The sequence below is a fragment of the Chelonoidis abingdonii genome, chromosome 7, assembly GCF_003597395.2.
Source record: "Chelonoidis abingdonii isolate Lonesome George chromosome 7, CheloAbing_2.0, whole genome shotgun sequence".
Lineage (NCBI taxonomy): Eukaryota > Metazoa > Chordata > Testudines > Testudinidae > Chelonoidis > Chelonoidis abingdonii.
The window spans coordinates 17,643,921-17,664,616 of NC_133775.1; the positions used below are offsets into that span (position 1 = coordinate 17,643,921).

The 20,696-nt window shown below is 42.7% G+C and overlaps 1 protein-coding gene across 10 annotated transcripts in view; it reads left to right on the plus strand.

Annotated features, from left to right (window-relative positions):
• Window positions 1-13,810, plus strand: part of PATJ (PATJ crumbs cell polarity complex component) — a 219,850-nt gene extending 206,040 nt beyond the window's left edge. For 8 of the 10 annotated variants that reach the window (XM_032795516.2, XM_032795517.2, XM_075067652.1 and 5 more), the window contains 4 exons: window positions 2,484-2,588; window positions 7,038-7,144; window positions 8,884-9,007; window positions 12,187-13,810. In XM_032795516.2, coding sequence (XP_032651407.1) covers window positions 2,484-2,588; window positions 7,038-7,144; window positions 8,884-9,007; window positions 12,187-12,333 — 483 coding nt within the window. In that variant the 3' untranslated portion in view covers window positions 12,334-13,810. The remainder of the gene's footprint in view (window positions 1-2,483; window positions 2,589-7,037; window positions 7,145-8,883; window positions 9,008-12,186) is intronic. The other 2 variants (XM_075067651.1, XM_075067650.1) reach the window with 1 other exon arrangement.
• The last annotated feature ends 6,886 nt before the right edge of the window (window positions 13,811-20,696 follow it).

The following is a 20,696-nucleotide window of genomic DNA, read 5'->3' on the forward strand; positions in this document are numbered from 1 at the left end:
CACCCCCCCTACACACACACACACACACACACACATATCCTGTGCCTCCTAAACTGACTCCACAGGCAGGGTGATGTGATGAACACAGCTGGCTACTGTGGCAGCGACCTCTGGTGTGTGAAAGGCAGAACTGCAGCACTTCTGGGGAGGGAATATATTTTATGCACAGAAAAAATAAATTCTGCACATATGCAGTGGTGCAGAATTCCCCAAGGAGTAATGATCACAGTGACATGTCTACACTGCAGTTGAATACTTGTAGCTGGCCCATGTCCACTTGCATGGGCTTAGGGGGCTTGGGTTAAGGGGCTGTTTAATTGCAGTGTTGACATTTGGGCTCAGGCTGGAACCTGGGCTCTGGGACCCTCCCCACTTGTGGGGTCTCAGAGAGCAGGTTCCAGCCCAAGCCTGAACATCTACACTGAAACTGAACAGTCTCTTAGCCTGAGCACTGCAAGCCTGAGTCGGCTGACACGGGACAGCTGTGGGTTTTAAATTGCAGTGTAGATATATCCAAGGACCCTTTCTGGCCTTAGAAGATATGAATCATAATCTATGGAAATTACTTATATAACGGGTTAGATCACAGAACCCCCCAGGGAGCTGCCATCCAATGTGCCAAGACTACCTCTGCTCCTGCTTTCCCTGCCAGCTCAGGACTCCAGCACCCTGTCTTGCTGAACCAGACACTCCCATCTGCTCCAACAAAGACCCAGGGTCTGAATCACTTGCCCCAAAGGTGCAGGTTTACCTGAAAGCATCTAACAGAAGTGTTCCTGTCTTTAACACTCAGATGCCCAACTCCCAGTGGGGTCTAAACTCAAAAAAAAAATCCGTTTTACCCTCTATAAAGCTTATACAGGGTAAACTCAAAAATTGTTTGCCCTCTGTAATACTGATAGAGAGATATGCACAGCTGTTTGCCCACCCAGGTATTAACACATACTCTGAGTTAACTAAAAAGTAAAAAGTGATTTTATTAAATACAGAAAGTAGGATTTAAGTGATTCCAAGTAGTAACAGACAGAACAAAGTAAGTCACAAAGCAAAATAAAATAAAACACGCAAATCTATGTCTAATCCAACTGAATACAGATAATCTCACCCTCAGAGATGCTTCAGTAAGTTTTTTCCTCAGACTGGACACCTTCCAGGCCTGGGCACAATTCTTTCCCCAGTACAGCTCTTGTTCCAGCTCAGGTGGTAGCTAGGGGGATTCTTCATGATGGATCCCACTTTGTTCTGTTCTACTCATGGATATATCTTTTGCATAAGGCAGGAATCCTTTGTCCCTCTGGGTTCCCACTCCTTCTCACTGGGAAAGCACCAGGTTAAAGATGGATTCCAGTTCAGGTGACATGATCACATGCAGGGTCGGCTCCAGGAACCAGCTTATCAAGCAGGTGCTTGGGGCGGCCACTCCGGAGTGAGGCGGCACTTTCAGATATTCGGCGGCAATTCAGCGGAGGGTCCCTTACTCCCGCTCGGAGCGAAGGACCTCCCGCTGAATTGCCGCAGATCGCGATCGCAGCTTTTTTTTCTTTTTGGCTGCTTGGGGTGGCAAAACCCCTGAGCCGGCCCTGATCACATGTCACTGTAAGACCCCAAGCCTTCATTCCTCTCAGCCTGACTCACAAGAAGGCCTGCCTGCAAACAGAGCCATTCATTCAATTGTCCTGGCTAATGGGAGTCAAGATTCCAAACCACTTTGCATAATTACAGTAGGCCCTCAGAGTTATATTTCATATTTCTAGTTTTAGGTACAATAGTGTTACCTTTATACAAATAGGATGATAACACTCAGTAGATTATAAGCTTTGTAATTATACCTTACAAGAGACCTTTTGCATGAAACATATTCCAGTTACATTATATTCATTCATTAGCATATTTTTATAAAATCAGGTAGACTGTAACGTCACAACCTACTTGAACGAAGAATATACATAATGTGCCCAGGAAAGCCATGGCTCTGATCCTACAATGAGATCCACTAGCATAGACCCATGCTTAACGGAACTCTGCAAGCGTGCTAGGGCCTGATATATCAGTAGCTTATGTTTTTTATTAGACTCCAAAGCTTATATATTTACTCATTTATAACTTAATATGGATAGCATCTGCTTTCATTGCAGTTAAAACATACACCTGCACCCCTCTCCTTATCCATGTATGTGGACATGCATGTGGCCTTTCCACATGGAATGAAAATGATTGGTTGCTAATGTCATTCTCCTTACTTGCAAATGTAATCAATGGACTGTGACCTCTCTTTGTTTATATGGGCTGTTATTTTTAAGAAATGTGCATTATCCTTACTCTGAAGAATGCTGAATGATCAATGGAAATACAGAATCCTCACAAAAGGCGTACTGTATATGAGAAGCATGAGTCTGCAGTGCCAAGTTCATAAGGAATTTTAAGCATCCTTAAATTTAATTTTCCTTAATGCTAGTAATTTTCCATTACTGTTGTACTTTTAGGTTGGAGATCGGATTGTCAGTATTAATGGGCAGCCTTTGGATGGGCTGTCTCATGCTGATGCTGTTAATCTACTAAAGAATGCTTATGGGAGCATTATCCTGCAGGTATGGTGATAAACTGAACATGCAGCTGCATGAGGGTAGATAAGTGGTGTTCAAAAAAGACTAAGCATCACTGGCACAAGACATCACAGCGCAGTGGGGTGCTTCTTGATGTGAATTATACAGGATGAAAGCAATAAATTATTATTTTCATTCAAAAATTCTTTATTGCCACCCGTACAGACTGTGAGTATGATTATAAAAAAGCATAACGGGGAACAAAATGACTTGTTGCCACACATGATAAAGCAACAAAGCTTTTAGCTTCCAACACTTTTTTTTTAAAAGTAAGATAGTTACAAACATGGAATGGCGCCTTTTCTTGTGCTGCTAGACTGGGATTGAGCTGTCCAAAGCATTACTTTCTGTGTTCATGGAAGTGGAATAAACCTAAAACTCTAGTTGTGTTTGGTATAAATTATTACATCTCAATTCAATATATTAGTGTGTAGGACTGATTATCAACCAAACTACAGTACTTAGGTACACCGCTGATAAATGTGGCAATTAAGAGTAACTTTGAGAGGAAAAAAATACTATTGAAGAATGTGTAGTTTTTATTTTTGATTACAGCAGCCCTCTTCTGTTTCTCCAATATACACAACTTGAACCTGCTAAGAGGCAAATACTGGATACAAAAATCTACAAAGAAAGTTTCAAAAAGAAAGAGCTTGTGATAAATAGTGCAGCGACATCCAATTGATCTGTTGGGTCAGATCCTCAGATGGTGTAAATCAGAGTAACTCCATTGAACTCAATGAATCTAAAGCAATTTACTCCAGTTGTGGTAGATATAAGGCTAAATACTCAACCTTGAAACTGAAAGGAAAGTGTAATTGTTTGCTTAAGTGTTTGTAAACCGGTGGAAAGATGCTGCCATTTAGCGGCCTAACTGTTCCCCACTATTATACTCACTACTGGTCTTTTTTTTTTTTTTTTTTTTTTTTTTTACTGGGATAAAAAAACCCAAACAATCCCAGATTAATCTTTACACAAAGAAATGGGAAAACTACACGCCAAAGAGGAGGTTCAAAATAGTGCTGATGTGTTAAATTACTATAAAAATCAGAAACCAAGTTTTCAAAAAAACCCTCTAAAATATATTATTAATATTTTGGCAAAGCAAATCTTAATCGATATTTCACTTCTTCTTTTGTTCCACAAAGTGGATGTTCCATAAACATCAAAACACTAGGAAGAAACTGAATAATCCTGAACGCAGTTTTAGACTAGCTGCTTCTCTTTTATATTTGTTCTTGGTAGCTGTTGAGCCAGTTTTGCAGCTGAAATGAGTTGGAGCTTCGTGGATTTACACCAACTGCGGATCTTGCCTGTTAAATGGTCGTTTATCATATTGTTGTTGCCAGTCAGCACTGTTATTTTGATATCCACTCAGTTCACAAGGTAGAACATGAAGAAGAATGACTTAAGACCAAATGTTACTGATATTAGGAGGAGTGCAAAATATACTAACTCATTATGTATTTTTAAAGATTAATATTTCTAATGAATCATATTGTCAAACATTCATGTTTAAAAGGAAAAACGGTCCTTGTATATAGAAGCTGAGGGTTTTTTCTCTCACATTCACAATTGCTAGATAGCTTAGAATTTGCTTAATTTCTCTTACACATTTTGTGTTTTTATTCTCAATACAAGGCAGTCCTTTTTCCACAATTAAAAAAAATTACTTTTGGGAAGCTAAGAAGTTATTTTTTATAATACAATTAGACAGGTAAACAAAGTATTCAGGTTTATTAGTGATGGCTGTAAGTATGATGAACAGGAGATAATTATATTAATGCTAAATATTGGCACTTTTCATTACTTTTTTATTAAAACAATATAAGTGGAATATATTGCTATATCTATCAGTCTGATAATCATTACTGACATGTCATTAAGTAATTGTATTTATTATCAGGTTAGACCACCTCATGGCAAACTGCACTGAAAGGTCAGATAATTGTGTTCACTGGGGTGGAAAGTCTTATCATCGGGATGTCCCGGGAAGGGTGTTAAAGGAGTTTGCAAATGGAAGATTAGGTTCTCAGGGGAACAATCATCCCTTCCGGCTGTTTTGATGCTTCGGTTTAAATTAGTCTGCTTTCTGCAGGTGTAGTAATGAGATAAGAAGCTTTTTACAAGGTTGTTGAACTCTGATACATTCTTACTGCCACAGATTTGTGAATATAGATTTATTTTGGCATCAGGTTTTATTTAACAAGGAAATATGACAACTTTCCCCCCTACTGGAATATATCGGAATAAATTTGTTTACAGCAGCTTCTGTCTTCTGAACTATGTGCAATTCTGCTGTTGTCCTGATTGCCCCAAATGGGGTGCCTTATGAGCCTGGAACCTAAAACATGAAACTCACATTAAAACTGTGGCATTCTGGTTTTTGCTTGATGATTTTACTGATCAGTCCTACACACTAATATATTGTATTGAGATGTAATAATTTATACCAAAAACAACTAGAGTTTTAGGTTGATGGGTTAGGACAGAGGTCCTCAACCTTTTTTTTTTTTTTTTTTTTTTCCCCCCCCGATCCCCTCGCCGCCACCACCACCGTACTATTAACAACTTCAGGGTCCAGTGGGTGGGGAACTTGGCGGCTCTGGGCTTCAGCTGCCAGGCAAGGGGGGCTTGGGGTCTTAGCCCTGCAGGGTTCCAGGCTTTGGCCACTGGGGGGAGGGGAGGTCTTGGGCATAGATGTACTTTGATTTCTATTGGGGGTGAGGGGCCAGGCCTGATGAGGTATGGGCCAGCTCTGCATGGCAGGGCCCTGGGAGGGAGTGCCACCTCCAACCCCTGGCTCACCTCAGCAGGCCACCAAGCCAGTCTGGGTTGTGGGAGGAGGGTGCAACCAAAAATTATAAATCAAAGCAGGGTGGGGAGGGTCAGCTCAGAAAGTCTGAAAACCTCTCCGAGTGTAGGCAGGGGGTAGCTAGGAGCTGTGTGCAGGCAGTGGGGAGGGGCTCAGGGTGCAGGCAAGGGATAGTTAGGGGCTGTGTTCTGGGAGGGGAACCCTGTCCTCCCCCTGCAGTCACTGCTCCCTGAGGGCTCTGCAACCCTTGGAGCTAGCTCCACCCACCCAGGCGGTTCTTATCGGCTGCACAAAGAGTGAAAGGGGGCTGGATGCTGAGAAGCAGCTGCAGCCCCTGGGCACCAGCACCAGCACAAGATGGAGGAACACCACAGCTGCCTGGCTTCAGCTACCTGCCTCTGACCTGGCCAGGGGGCTGAGAAGCAGGTTTGCTGTCTCCTGGAGTCATCCGAATCATGGTTGTAGAGTGTTCACCCATGGGAAGTGAAAAGCAAAAGCTGTTCACTAATGCGTGGCCTTTACTAGCTAATGTAGAGAGGCATTTCTGAGCTCCACATTTTTACATGGCTCCTTTACATGGCCCACAGAGAGTAAAATATGTTGCAGGAATACAGACAGTGCCTAGAAGAGAAGGGAAATACTTTATTGGAGAAAGGCATATAAACAGAGAACTGAAAAGAATGGATTGAGTTGAAGCCCTCTGTACTTCTATTTGTTTCACTGAGAAAGTAAATCATCCTTTAACTTAGCTTCACCTTACATTTCACCTTTCGTGTCACTGGTTTCATCTAAAGTATTAAATCCCTATGTGTTCTCTACTCTATTACTACATGTGAATCGCCCACATAGAGATGGTAGTTGAATTTGTGTTTGTGGGCAAGATTACCCAGATATAAGGTGTAGAGAGAAGGAGATGTTAGAATTTGTGGGGGCAGATTGATTAAAATGAGGGCCAGATTTGTTCCCTGCAGGGAGAAATAAAAACCCCAGAGATATGGGGGAGAATGAGAAGAAAAACTGAGATCTCCATTCAGTAGCTTCCAACAGATTGGCCCTTTGGAAGATTAGGGTTATTTTGCTCTACAGGATGAGTAGGAGTTTCAGCCTCATGGATGCTTATATCTCTGGGATTCACCAAAGATCAGGGCCTTCGGTTAGATAGCATCTGCATTGTACCAGCTCTGATGCCCCATTTGTGTCCCTTAGGCCTTCCTACCAGCTCTGGGGCACCATTATGTTTCCCTGATGTGGTCCCTTCATCTGCTGTTGAGCTTGGGAACCCAGCCTCTCTCCACCCACAATGCAGGACCATGTACAAAACTTAATGTAGTATGAAGCCCCAGAGTAATCTGGCCTAAAATTAGAATAAAAATGTTGTGCTGTATCCTGGCAGAAAATTGGCGGTCCTCTTACATTTTCTTCATGAATCTGTGATTTGAATGTAATTCGAGTTCAAATTATAAAGGACTTTAAAATATATTAAAAATATTTTATATGAAGTTTTGATTGTAAAAAGTAGCCATTTTTCTTAACATACTCAGTATTTGTTGTGTAATAAGTAAAGATGTTGTTTAGCAGTCTGACCCACTGCTGACATTTTCTTCCATCCTGACTTTCAGGTTGTAGCCGACACCAATATCAGTGCTATAGCTAGCCAATTAGAGAGCATGTCTGCTGGATGTAATCTTAACTCCCCTACTCTTGATTGTCATTCTGAAGATCCAGAGTAAGTATGCACTCTTTGATGTTGGAGTACTCTACTTCAGAGTATTGCCTAAAGGATACGCAAACATTTCCCATCCCTCGCACAGGCATGGACAGTGTGTTTGCTCTCTTCTCTTGTCATTTCTTTTTCAACTAATTTTTCAGCACCTTTTAAATGCTCACTATTGTCCTCTACTGGCAAGGAGTGGAACCATATCTGCCTTCGTCTGGTAATTCAAGTGTGAATCTTCATGCTTTTGTTTTTGATAGGTTTCCAAAAAGCACATCTCCATAGATTTTCCAGTTGATGTGTTGTCATGATGGTTCTGCTCCTGTTTCACAGCTTCCTCTTTGAAATGAGTTATGACAACTTCAATTCAAAATAATTCATCATCTCGGGGATTAAACAAGAAGAGGTTTTCCGAAAGCGAGGGGGTTGATATAAATGTTCCAAAAGCGCATGTATTTTGCTGAGCTTGAAGATGTACATTTATATTAAAGGGATTCTGTCTTCCATTAGCTTTTTCATTGTATTGTTCCTTTAGTCAATAATAATAATGCTTAGCGCTAACTGTGGAAAAACAAAAAAATCACAAATATTATCTGATTGTTGTATGAATGAGATCTATCCATGCCTCTCTTGTGTTCTCTTTTTCCATGAATGTACATCCAGCCAATTTGAACTCTCACAAATATTTGAAAAAAAGGAATTTTCATTTGAAGTTAAGAAGTTGTGGGAACTATTTTAAGCTTGCATGTGCTAATATTTGCATTGAGTGCTTGTGCATTGCTCCAGTCAAAGAGCACAAATCAGATTGATTTGACCAACTCAGATCAGCAAAATATCAAATACTATCAGTCCATAAAGTTTTTTTTTTAAAAGTCAGGTACAGAAAAAAAATTGAATATTTTTCCAAACCGTGAATCAGTCTAAGAAACTGGCTTCCTGCTCACAAAGATTAAGCAAGCGGAAAAACTAAATCCGTCAAATAATTTTTTCATTGTAAACTATTTATTCAGCTCCACTATTTACAGAGTGTGTTACGTCTGTAAATTACCTTGTGCTCATGAACTAGTAATGCTTCAAAACGCTGGTGAGATAGAGACGAATACCCCATTTTTCATATGAGGAAACTGAGATATGAATGATTATGGGCCCAATACTGCATGTTACTCCAAGTTGGTGGACTTCTGAACCTGCACAGAGAAACTTTCAAAACTGGGGCCTATGTGATGTTTGGTCCCTGCTATAAGGCTGCGATTGAGCTGAAATTAGCACTCAGGAGTTCCTGACTTCCAGTTTTATATTCTGTCCACTAGACAACATTGCCTCTGAAGTCAGGTGATGATGTTGTGTTGCTATGAAATGATGTTGCAAATTCACTTCTCCTAAACTGGGGCAGAAGATGGACTGTCAGGGAGCAAATCTTATTTAAAAACACACAGCAATTGTGTGGGCCTTACTCTTGAATCACAGTCTGCTATTGGGGAATAATGTGCTCTTTTTGAGTCCTATTAAAGGAAGTCTATCCAAAGTGAAGTCAATGGAACTCTACTTGGGTTCACAGGTCCATGGTAGTGCATTCCAGCATGGGATCAGAGCCAGGGTTTGTGAAATTATGAAAACCATCTTAAAAAGAAAATGGGTGTATCTATGTGAATCGGTTTGAAAGTCTGAATCTATTTGAAAGTGTTCCTTCTACAAAAAGACCCTCGTAAGATATATATTGTTCTTCTAAGTGGTATTCATTGTTTTTTCAGGGCTCCTCGGCCTAAGATTATTGCTTTGGAGAAAGGTTCTGATGGCCTGGGTTTTAGTATTGTAGGGGGATATGGAAGTCCCCACGGAGACCTGCCCATTTATGTCAAGACTATATTTGCCAAGGTATCTTTTTTCCTTTTTGCATATATCTTTTAAAAATCCTAAAATTAGGAACAGATAACAAGTCTAATGCAAAAGAATTGTGTCCAAAACTCATTGTCTGGGTATGTGTGATTTGATCATCACTGCCGGGACCCAAAGCTTACTATCAGCTAGCAAGGATGAGGGAAAAGCTGCTATTTTATTATACTGACATGTGGAAAGAGACCTTATCTGAGCAAATACATGTTACTCTGTGTATTTGGGAAATGTCGTCTTTAAAATAATCTGTATAAGGCTTTATTTATCTGTAGGTCTCAAAGTGTTGGGCACCATAGGTGCCAACTTTTCCTGGCACTGGTGGGTGCTTGCACCCCCTCATCCCTGGCCCCGCCCCCGCCCCAACTCCACCCCTTCCCTGCCCCATCCTGCCCTTGCCCCACCCCCATTCCAACTCCTTCCCCAAAGTCCCAGCCACAGCTCCGCACCCGCCCTGCCCCTATTGGACTCCTTCCCCAAATCCCCACCCCCACCTCTTCCCCATCTCCTCCCCTGAGCACGCCATGTTCCTGCTCCTCCCTCCCACAGCTTGTTATCCTGCAAAACAGCTGTTTCACGGCGGCAAGTGCTGGGAGGAGAAGCAGGGACGGCGCACTCAGGGGAGGAGGTGGAGATGAGCTGCGGCGGGGTGCAGGGTGGACCCACCAATTTTCCCTGTGGGTGCTCCAGCCCTGGAGCACCCACGGGGTCGGCACCTATGCTGTGCACAAGTGTATAAGTAGCATTTTACATTTGGGAAACAGTTGCAGAGAGGTTAAATGTCTTTCTAAGGTGACAAAGTTAGTTGCAAAGCCAGACGTAAAACTCAGGTCTCTGTGGTCAGACACTCCCTCACGTCCACGTTGTGGCCAACTTGGATGAGAAAAGACTCTGTGAAAGGGGAAGATGCTATCAGCCTGATGCTCCATTGCCCTGCGTGTTGTGAGGTCACTTACACTGGGTATAAAATGCTACCATATCACAACAGTAGTGTTTCACACTTTGCACTGGTGTAGGTAACTTCACAAGGGGCAGGGTGATGGGGAATCAGGCCATATGGCTTTATTAATTTTTATCGTACCAGTTTCCAACTTGGGAAGTGCTCAGCACCACCACAGCCTCCCTCTTCTCTCCTTTTTTAACTTTCAAAGTTGTAGTTTCAGAAGCTTTGAAAGTGGCAGTGGGGGTTTTACCTGCTGTGCTCAGCTCTCGTTCAAGAGGAGTATTCCTGCCTGCAGCCTGACAGTCTTGCTTTCTTGCAGCTAAGGTCCTGTGTAAACATGGACCAAGCCACCAAATTTGCATCGGGCTTCAAACTTACGAAAGAATGGCATGCATGAATCCAGGATCTTGGTTTAGCCCATTGTAAAAATAGGGACTAGTCATGAAGTGCAGATCCCCATCCTAATTTCCCCATCACTCATTGGTGTCAAGATCTGGAATTCTGGCTCAACTGAACTCTAGCCCTATTGAATTAGGGACGCTTAACAGAAAGATGTGTTAGCATAAAATCACTTTTATAGTACAGTCTCGGTGAAATAGACCAAACAGACAAAATGGTAGGGGACCTATGTAAGGCTGCATAAATATCTGGAGGGTTCCACAAACATCTCAGGCCAGTGGTTTTGTAGAGTGTTCAGGGCACTTTAGAATTGATTTTTTTTCTTCAGTGAATCCACAAACTTCAATAGAAGAAAAGACTATGGATTTCAGAATGCCTTTTTGTCTTTACCTTCAAATAACCTCTTGCATAGACTCTCTAGGCATGTTTCTAATCACTGGTTTGCTTTATACTGACTCCAAGGCCCATCAGATGCAGCCCAGACGGAGAGCAGACTGCCTTTATAAGCTTTGGGCACAAGGCCAGGAGTTTAGTGTCATTTTCCTGTCCTAAAGCCATCAATGCATTCCCAAACCTTGATGTGACATCACCACTCACTACACAATAATACAAATGATTATTATTAATAATAATAATGCCTCCTGCCTTTTATGTCATTGGGAACCTTATGCCTTCAGCAATACATTTAGTTGTTCTAGTGGAACATCCCCAGTGTTTTGCTCTGTTTTATGTAGGTTTACCTACATTATTTTCCCTCCAAAAAAAAAAAAAAAAAAGTTCACCCTTGGCACTGAGCAAAAGATAAATAAATAAAACTAAAAGCTTCCAGGTTTCTATAAATACTTTTCTCTTTGATTTTCTATACCAGTTCAGATGCTTGGGTTAGGATTCTTCCCAGTAAGCAGATGAACACAGAACAGTAAAGGCCTGGCTTTCATTTGCATGGTGGTCCTGCTAGACTACTTTTGACAGTGTAAAGTGAGTGTGTATAACGGGGCCATTGTATAAATGAGAATCGGGATCTGTAACTTTGAGGGTGTCGCTTCCCACTCATATGAGAGTCAAGCCATCTCTCAGCTTTCAGCTGTTTCTCTCTCCAGCAGGCAAAGAACACTCACCCTAGAAGGCTGCTGCTGGAGGAGAGCAGGCCTCTGAGGCAAAACAGAAACCCTGTGGTGCCCACCCTGTGCAGCTGCCCTAACAGCACACATAAGGCCCTCAGTCCCTCATCCAGTGCCCCACCTCCTTATCCCAGAAAAGAAACCTGGGCCAGGTGGGACCATCCTCCAGATCAACCACGCATTGCTAATCCCTTCCACCTAAGGGATGGCTCAGACTCAGAAGTGGTGAGTGGGAAGGGTCTCCCTGCAGACAGCCATGACAAGATGGAAAGTCCTAGAAAGGTCGCACTGTCCTTCAAAGGACTCTGCCCCATTAAGGGAGAAGGGGTTCAGGAGCTCCCAGCCAGATTCCTCCAATGAGGATTGCAATGACTCTAGCCATCAGACTAAGGAAGAAAGGAAGTACAGCCCTCCTTCTGCTTCAGACTTGAGCCCTTCCTTGAGGAGGAACAGATGTCCCAGAAAAGGGGACAAACAGGACAGCAAATCCCCCATGTCCACCCATCCACATGCATCAAGCCTCTATCAAATACCATCAGCATTTGCCAGCACGATACTGAGTCATGGCTGCAGGAAAGAGTTGAGGTTTAAAATTGGTAACAAAGAGAATTAATGTTATTGAGCAGTGTCATACTGTATTTTTTTAAAGTAATTTAGAAGTAAGTCACATCAAATTGTTTGGTCATTTTTGTTGTTTGCAGGGAGCAGCTGCGGATGATGGCAGATTGAAACGTGGCGATCAGATTTTAGCAGTTAATGGAGAAGCTTTGGAAGGTGTTACTCATGAGCAAGCTGTAGCTATTCTGAAATGCCAGAAAGGATCTGTAACATTAACAGTGTTGTCATGAATCTCATTGCACACGTGGAGATGAATGTAATTATTTTAAAACATCGTAGAGCTGCTGCTATAATGTACAGACCTGAGTGAGATGAAAAAAACTCCAGATAAGATTACTATATTCTAATCCTATTGCCTGTATGGCTAGCGTGCATCTATGGTTTCATTTAGTCTTATAAATGAAGCTTACTGGTCACTGATTTTTCTACTTCTTTAATATCTTGTGGCTTCTGTTTCCTCTCAACAAGGTTAACTTAGAAAACTTTAATGAACTGTATGCGTTTTACTTTAGTTAAACATCAGTTTATCCCCACCAATGGGCAATCCCTGTTACAGTTGCTGAAACTGGAATTAACGCGCACACACACACAAGAGAATTTAGATCATCTGATGAGGAGAAATAAAGCTAGGTGATTTGTCATCTCACTCATTATTTACTTATGCTAACTGTCCTTTCAGGTATGCCAGAAAACATTAATAATGTAATTAAATTACCATTGTTCCAAATGACGAAATATCCGATTCTCCTCTGGGAAAGTGTGTGTGTGTGCTCTACACAGTAAGTTGGACAGTTCAGTGCTAACTTTTCATATTGATCTCTCTGGATAGGTCCATGCCAGTTAGTGATGATTATTATGATGGGTCAATTTGCAGCCTTTAACATTTAAAAAAACAAAAAAACTGGGGAGGAGCCTTTCTTTTCAGGTCTTTCAAAATCTCCCAGACAGTCTTTTAAGATCTTGATGCGGCATGAGCAACATGTCTTATTCAGTTCTAATTAATTTTTTACAGAAAAAGAAATGTTCTGAAATGACCAAGATGCTCAGTACGTGCATTTGTAATTGTGCTGAATTGCAGTACTAATGTCCACAGTTAGAATTCTAAGAAGGCCAGAGTTTGCCTCCATAATGTGATCTATAATTCAGCTAATGTGAAAGCTAGTAAGTTGTGATTTGCACTGGCGGTGAGGGCTAAATGAAGGCAGATTGAACCATTTTGCAAGTTTCCAAACGTCTGCGTGGTATCAGCTGATATGGGAAAGGGACCTTTACTTATCAGAAACTACCACTCATCCAGTATCCTGTGCTTCAGATTGCTAGAACCTAGTTTTGTGCAATGCCACTAAGAGATTTAGCAAGTGAACTTGTAAAGCAAAGAAGTAGTAATGCAAGTTGGTGCAGTTTAATCTTTCTAACTTTGTGGAGACTGGTGGCATGCAGAAAGCACCTCAGTATGATGTAGGGCTAAGAGGGCTAATTTTTAATGATGATACAGCAAGGAAAAGTGAATACAAAAAAGGAAAAGTATTGAAATCGGCAGCTGATTTAATTATTAGTTGTGTGTGAGGCCTTCCTATTGGTAAATGAAACCAGGCTTTCTTTCAAAATCCTATAATTACTGTTCTTCAGTATGTTTTAGCTAAAATGTAATATTATTCTGACTGTATAAAGAAAAGTATATTGAAGTGAGGTTAAAAGGGATAAAGTAGTAAGTAGTAAGAGTTGATGCCCTCTCATTAAGAATGTTGTTTTCCTTATCTCATTTAAAAATTATCTCTAAATATAACAAATCACAAAGTGCATTAACTTGTTGGAATATTTTATGGGTATTCCATAAATAGTGCCTGAAAGAGACATATGTTTTAAAATGGATTTCATTTCCATTGTGCTGGTTGATTTATTAATATGACGTGTTAGTGGAATCTTGTTTATAGATGCACATCAAAAGTCCAGAGGTACCGAATTGAAGAAATTTAACTACCCACGTTTGGTTTCCAGAACATCCAAATATGCAAAAGCTAAATGCACCTAGATAAACCTTTTAGATGCACCTTGATAAAAACAATGTTGCAAGATTATGACCAAAATCTAATGACTATTCTGATCAAATAACCATTACATGCATAATATTGCAACATTATTCTATTAAATTTTACATGGCCATTTGTCATCTCTTATGCACATATAGTTGATATAAAAATATAGAATTTATGGACTGAGATTTTGCACTTCTCATTGTTCAGATTTGAGATAATATTACTGCTTCTTGTAACTTGCACTTTTTCTGTGTGCTGAGTATGTTACTGCCAAAAATTGCATTGCAACTACTTGACAAACCAGTGAACATGTGGGGAAGGCAAGTACAGTATTTAAAGGACCAATTCTAGAATTAAATTTCAATTATGCTTGTCTGGGTCGAAGTGTTCTGGTTTGTTAAAATTGTTATCTATGTCTGTGCAGGGGAAAAAAATGAAACTTACTGATAGTATGTTTATGTATATCAGTAAAATAAGATGTTTTGTTATTTCCAAAGATTCTAAATAAAGTTCAGTTACTAAGAAGTTGTGCTTATTTTTTTTTGTGCTTTTAAAGAATTTTGCTTCAAGTCCATATTACAATAAATTTTATCCCAGGGTATAACGTTTTGCTATTGACAATAATGAGCCTCACTTACTTTCCAGTAGGGGTATGAATGTCTATAGCTATGGGACTGATCAGAGAATGTTTTGACAGGCAGCTGAGTCCATCCCTCCCAGCCGATCAGATTGCTTTTGGAGTGAAACGTTGGGAGCAAGCTATCTTGTGTACATCCGTAACTCCTTTAAAACACTAATTCCTCTGATGCAGACTATTCTAGGGTGTTAATTAACCAATTAGTTTTAAGCAGGGAAGCACCAACAAAGCAATCAGGTTGGGAATACTGGGATCCAGAGTAGTGAGTTGGGAGGGAGGGAAGTGTGAATGGAAAATCAGGGTGGCCGTTGCAGCAGGATATGTCAGGGGTCAAAGTGGTTGCTCAGCAGAAGAGCAAGTTTGGCTGTAGGAAATCTGGTTGCAGGAATTTTGCAAAAGCTCTTGGTAGTACTGCTCCCCACAGCCCCAAACCAATCCGAGGTCTTCTCCAAAAGACCCCTGGCTATGGATTGAAGATCCTCATTTGTCGTGATTTTTATTTACATAAAGGTCATGGTTTATTCACAGTTCCCTCTATAGCTTCCCCAGGCAGCCAGAGGAGTTGTAGGAGGAATGGTAAATAATCTGTGATCTGCGTGGCTCGATCAGTGGCAGTCAGTAATTCTATTTATACTTTCTAGACTATCACCACAAAGAAAAGGGCAAGAGACTGACTCTGTATTCTAGGATTCTCCCTTATATTTCCACTTCACCCAATCCAGGGCAGCTTGAGCTGTTTGCTTGCCAGGCCGTGAAGGAGCAAAAGATCTTGGGTTCTATCCCCTTTGTAGTTGTCAATGCCTCTGTAACCCTACAGCTCAGTATAAAATGATGTTCTTGCAACCACACACTCATGACACTAGTTTAAAGTCTACTTCCAGACACTAGGTTAACTGGGAATAATAAAAGGATTGTGTCAGATTATACTTCTACTTGAGGAAGAACTGTAATGCCACTAAATACCTCGTAATTAATCAAATGGTGATTACCACCATGGAAGTGTCACATATAGAGCCTATTGAGGTAATATGATTATGCTGAGATGGAGCAGTTGTTATACCTTCGCCTGAAAGGACTGGACTGAATTAATTTAACATGACACGTGTCAAACTGAGCATTGGTGCATAATTCCATTATCATCTTTCTCCACAGTTTCACACTTTGTATCCATAATTTAGCAGCATGTACACTCGATTTAAAACACGGTCTTAGTCATTGTTTTCCTTCTCAGTTATGAATATTTTGTTCTCTGATATTACGGACAATCCTGTGATATCCAGATCCTTTTAAGAGAAAGACAAATAAGACCTTTTCCCTGTACTGTAATGCTCTAAGCTTAAAAGGAACAAGGATCTGTTTCACTGTCCTAGACCTTGTCTAAAGACACGAGTTTTATATATAATTCTAATAAAATATAATACTGGTATATAATTAGCTCTTTGTATGATAATGCCTAGGAGCCCGAGTTATGGACAAGGACCCCTTTGTCCTAGGCATTGTGCAAACACAGAACAAAAAAAAACGGTCTGTGCCTCCAAAAACTTACAATCTAAATAGCTGCAGCATTATGGCCTGGTCTACACTGGAGAGGGGTGGGGGTCAATCTGGATACGCAACTTCAGCTACGAGAATAGCGTAGCTGAAGTTGACATATCTTAGATCGACTTAGAATCACTTACTTTGTGTCCTCATGACGCGGGATTGACGGCCACTGCTCCCCCATCGACTTTGCTTCCACCTCTCGAGTCGACGGGAGAGTGATCGGGGATCAATTTATGGCGTCTACACGACACGCCATAAATCAATCCCCGATAGATCGATTGCTACCCGCCAATCCGGCAGGTAATGTAGACGTACCCTATGAGCCCTAGTGTGCTACCATAAAAGTGCTTAATATCAGTTTAGTTTATTCCCATGCAGGGAGGCACATTTATTATCGATACAATTGCCTCCACATGCAGGGTTTTACTGGCATAAATATATTGGTTAAAATAAATCACACACCCCTCCAAAATAGTTGCACCAATAAAAAAAGTGCGTGTAAACCAATGCAATTCATCTAGAGCTGCATTAGGTAGAATAAAATACACAGACCAGAGTTCACACTTTACACAGAAACCATATTTCTTACCAGAGCTGCGGTCACTTACATAGTCTCGGCAGCAAACTTCCACAGGGTGGAGCTGGAGAAGATCATTCTCATAAAGTCTTATGATTTCCCCCCTGCCGCCCCCGCCCCCCGGGGTTCCAAAAGGAAATTAATTATTTTGTTTGCTCTGTGAATGATTCATCCTTCCAATCCTGCAAAACTGTCTCTTGGTATCTTAATTTCCTTTACTGCAGTTTGAGATGTACTGTCTGAAAGGGTGTGTGTTGGAAATAAATGATAGCATGACAGCGTGAAGCCCAAACTTTCTTCTGATGTGGGAAATCCTCCTTGGAGGGTGCTAGCTTGAATTATATAATATAACATCCTTTAATAAAGGCAATAAATGTTAGAAATCACAAAACATAAAGTCACCCCTCTGGCCAGTGAGAGCAGATCATGGGTTGTTTCTGGCTGAAAGAGAATCAATGACATGGAGTCTGGGTATTTTCTTACTGTAACTCAGTTATTTACAATCTGAACAAAGATGTTCACAGACAACACAGCGGCATACCCCTCTTTCTTAAATGTCATTCCAAACAGTGATGGCACGAGCAGACTAAATAATTGCTTAGGGTTCCAAGCAGCTCAAGAGTTAGTATTACCTGCAAAATGCTGTTCATCTTATTTAACATGGACTTTTTAACCCATGTATTAGTGTGTGTTGGATTGGCATGTTTTTTGTTTTGTGGAAATAATGCAATTAGTATTTTTAAAGGCTGGGTGAGGAGCACAGGGAACCTCTAAAAATATTCCTGCTTAGGATCTCTGATGGGCTACTACTGCCTCTGATCCCAAACACCTAGGAACAACTCTGCCCTGAGAATTAACTGTAGTTAGAGAGATTACTCTCACTGCTTGCAACAGCTCCTCTTACAACCTTTTTTTTTTAATTTTTTTAAATATATAATATATTTATCACAAAGCAACAATGCAGCTTTCACTCAGCATGAACACTACTCACACAGGAAAAGGAGTTTGTAAGACTGTAACAGCACCATCTGGTGGTGCCTACCATAGCAACAGTGAGCATACATACAAAAGGCAATCCACATTCTGAATGAATATTTATGGCGTTTGGCGTGTGGCCTAGTGATGACCCAAGTCTGACCATGATCTTTGCCATGATGGTTGTGGAATGAGGTTTTTGGTAACACTGATACAGGAGAGGGAAAAGCAAACGCTCATGTAGCTGAACTGTCAGATCTGACATGATCCCTGTGGCTGCATGGAGCATGTGTAGCTTAAACAGCCACCACAGTGATGTGGGAACCTGGCTCCCATATGGTCAACGCTCCTGATTTGTGCAGGAGTCAGGGAAGGGATTTCGGCAGGGGCTGGAGCCAGTCTCTAAATAACACCAAGAGTATCAGCCCTTAGAGAATTTGAGCCCTCTTGTTGGCTTAGGGTGACCAGATGTCCTGATTTTATAGGGACAGTTCCTATTTTTGGGTATTTTTTCTTATATGAGGTTCCTATTACTCCCCCACCCGGTCCTGATTTTTCACATTTGCTGTCACCCTAGGTTGGCTGTCTGTCCCACTTGCCTGCCTCTTGAGACAGAAAAAACCAATCAGTCCTGCAGCTGGCAGAGCTCGCTCTCTACTCTCTCCTCCCCTTCTACCCGCTTTTGTCCCCAGGAAACCTGAAGGCATGTCACAGGAGGGAGCGGGGAGCTGAAAAGCCCAGCTGCTCAGGATGGATCTCACTCCTCCTCTCCTGTGAGCAAGGGGACAGAGGTCTCTGACCCTCTCTGGTCCCTGCCTGCAGCTCAGCCTGGAAGGTGAAAGCCCTGGAGCTGCTCTGCCCAGGAGTAGCAGAGGTGAGATGGGGGGGATAATTTGGAGAGTGAACTGCATGATACCTCCCTCCCACCCACACACTGACCAGAGGGAGGTTAAAAGACAGACAATTTCCCCCCCCCCCCCCCCCCAATACAACCTTTCTCTTTTACCTCATGATTTTGAATTGCTGGAGGTTGGCAGTCCTGTGGTTCTCTTCTCACATCCACTGAGTAAGGTTGCTATGTATCCAGTTTTTGACCAGGCTGTTAACAGTCCAGTTGTTAAGACAGGCTAGTCCCTACCTGTCCTGGCACCAGGCTGTGCCCTGGAAGTAGCCAGCAGGTCCAGCTCCTAGGAGGGGGACCATGGGGCTCTGTGCGCTGCCCCTGCCCCAGCACTAGCTCTGCACTCTCATTGGCTGGGAACCGTGGCCAATGGGAGCTGGGGGAGGGGTGCCTACAGGCGAGAGTAGTGCACACAGAGCCTCCTGGTTGACGCACAGCACACAGCCAGGACAGGCAGGGAGCCCTCCTTAGCCCCACTGACCAGAAGCTGCCCGAGGTAAGCCCGTGTCCCAAACCCCTCGTCCCTGGCCCCACCCCAGAGTCTGCACCACCATCCCCAGCCCAGCACCCTCACCCTTTCCCAACGCCCTGCCGCAGTCCCCTCCTGCACTCTGAATCCCTCAGCCTGGAGCTTCCTCCTGCACCCTGAACCCCTCATCCTTGGCTGCACCCCAGCCCAGAGACCATGCCCCCTCCAGAGACCATATCCCCAGCCCCACTCCAGTGCCTGCACCTCCAGATAGTGGGAGCCCTCACCTCCTCCTGCCCTCCAACCCAGAGCCCCCTACCTCATCCTGAACCCCTCATTTCTGGCCCCACCCCAGATCCTGCATCCCCAGTTAGAGCCCTAACCCCCTATCCCAGCCCAGTGAAAGTGAGTGAGGGTTGGGGAGAGAGAGCCACCGAGGGAGGGGGAATGTAGTGAGCAGGGGTGGGGCCTTGGGGAAGGGGCGGGGCTAGGGTGTTTTGGTTTTGTTTCATTAGAAAGTTGGCAACCATACCAGTGAGTGATTCCTGCCTTGTTAGTGGAGTTACTCCCAGTTTACACAGCTGTAAATGAGTGGAGAATCAGGCCCCTGGTGTTGGAATTTTCCAAGCTGAGTGCCTGGTAGTGGAGGGTTATCATGCTCCGGTGGAGACGTGATATGAATGGCTCTCTCTCTAGCCAAGCTTGCAGGACAGAAAAAGGCTGCTGCCCTGTGTAAATTAAAACATTTATAGTAAAGATAGTACAGATAACAGGCCAGGCTATGGAATTGTCCCACTAGATCCATGTGCAGCTGGGCCCCTGTGGTTGTAGAGCTCTGCCCTCCTATGTACAAAGAGGCTCTGTGCGTCCAAGATTCACGCTGGGGAAAAGAACAGAGACTGGGCAGACTCCAGGGGGTTTACACATCATCTCCTGACAGCCAGCAGAAAACATTTCCTGAAACCCCATTTTCCAAGGCCTATGACCTGGGGCAGTTCCTGAAATGCAGGTCCAAATGGAGTGCCATCACCTCAGATGAAGATGAAGATGAAGAACCCAGGCAAAGACCACTAAGAATTGTTAAAGATCCTATGGCCCTTTTTGCAAGGGTAGGATTATCAGTACTTGTGCCCTGCCAAATTTCAACACAAGTCATTATATGCCACTTTCCTAAAATGCTCCTGCAGTCTTCAGATGTGCAGAGCCTCTGTTCGGCTACCATTGGCCTCCCGTTGATCTCCCTGGGGATCTGCCAGGTTGGGTGATGGGTCCGGTTGCTCGTTCTGCAGGAGTCATTGATCCAGACCAAGGGATGTGCCAATGTGTTGTGACGTGACAATCCAGCCTCCAGACATGATGAGCAGGGGCGGCTCTAGACATTTCGCCGCCCCAAGCACGGCGTCATGCCGCAGGGGGCACTCTGCCACTCGCTGGTCCCGCTGTTCCGGTGGACCTC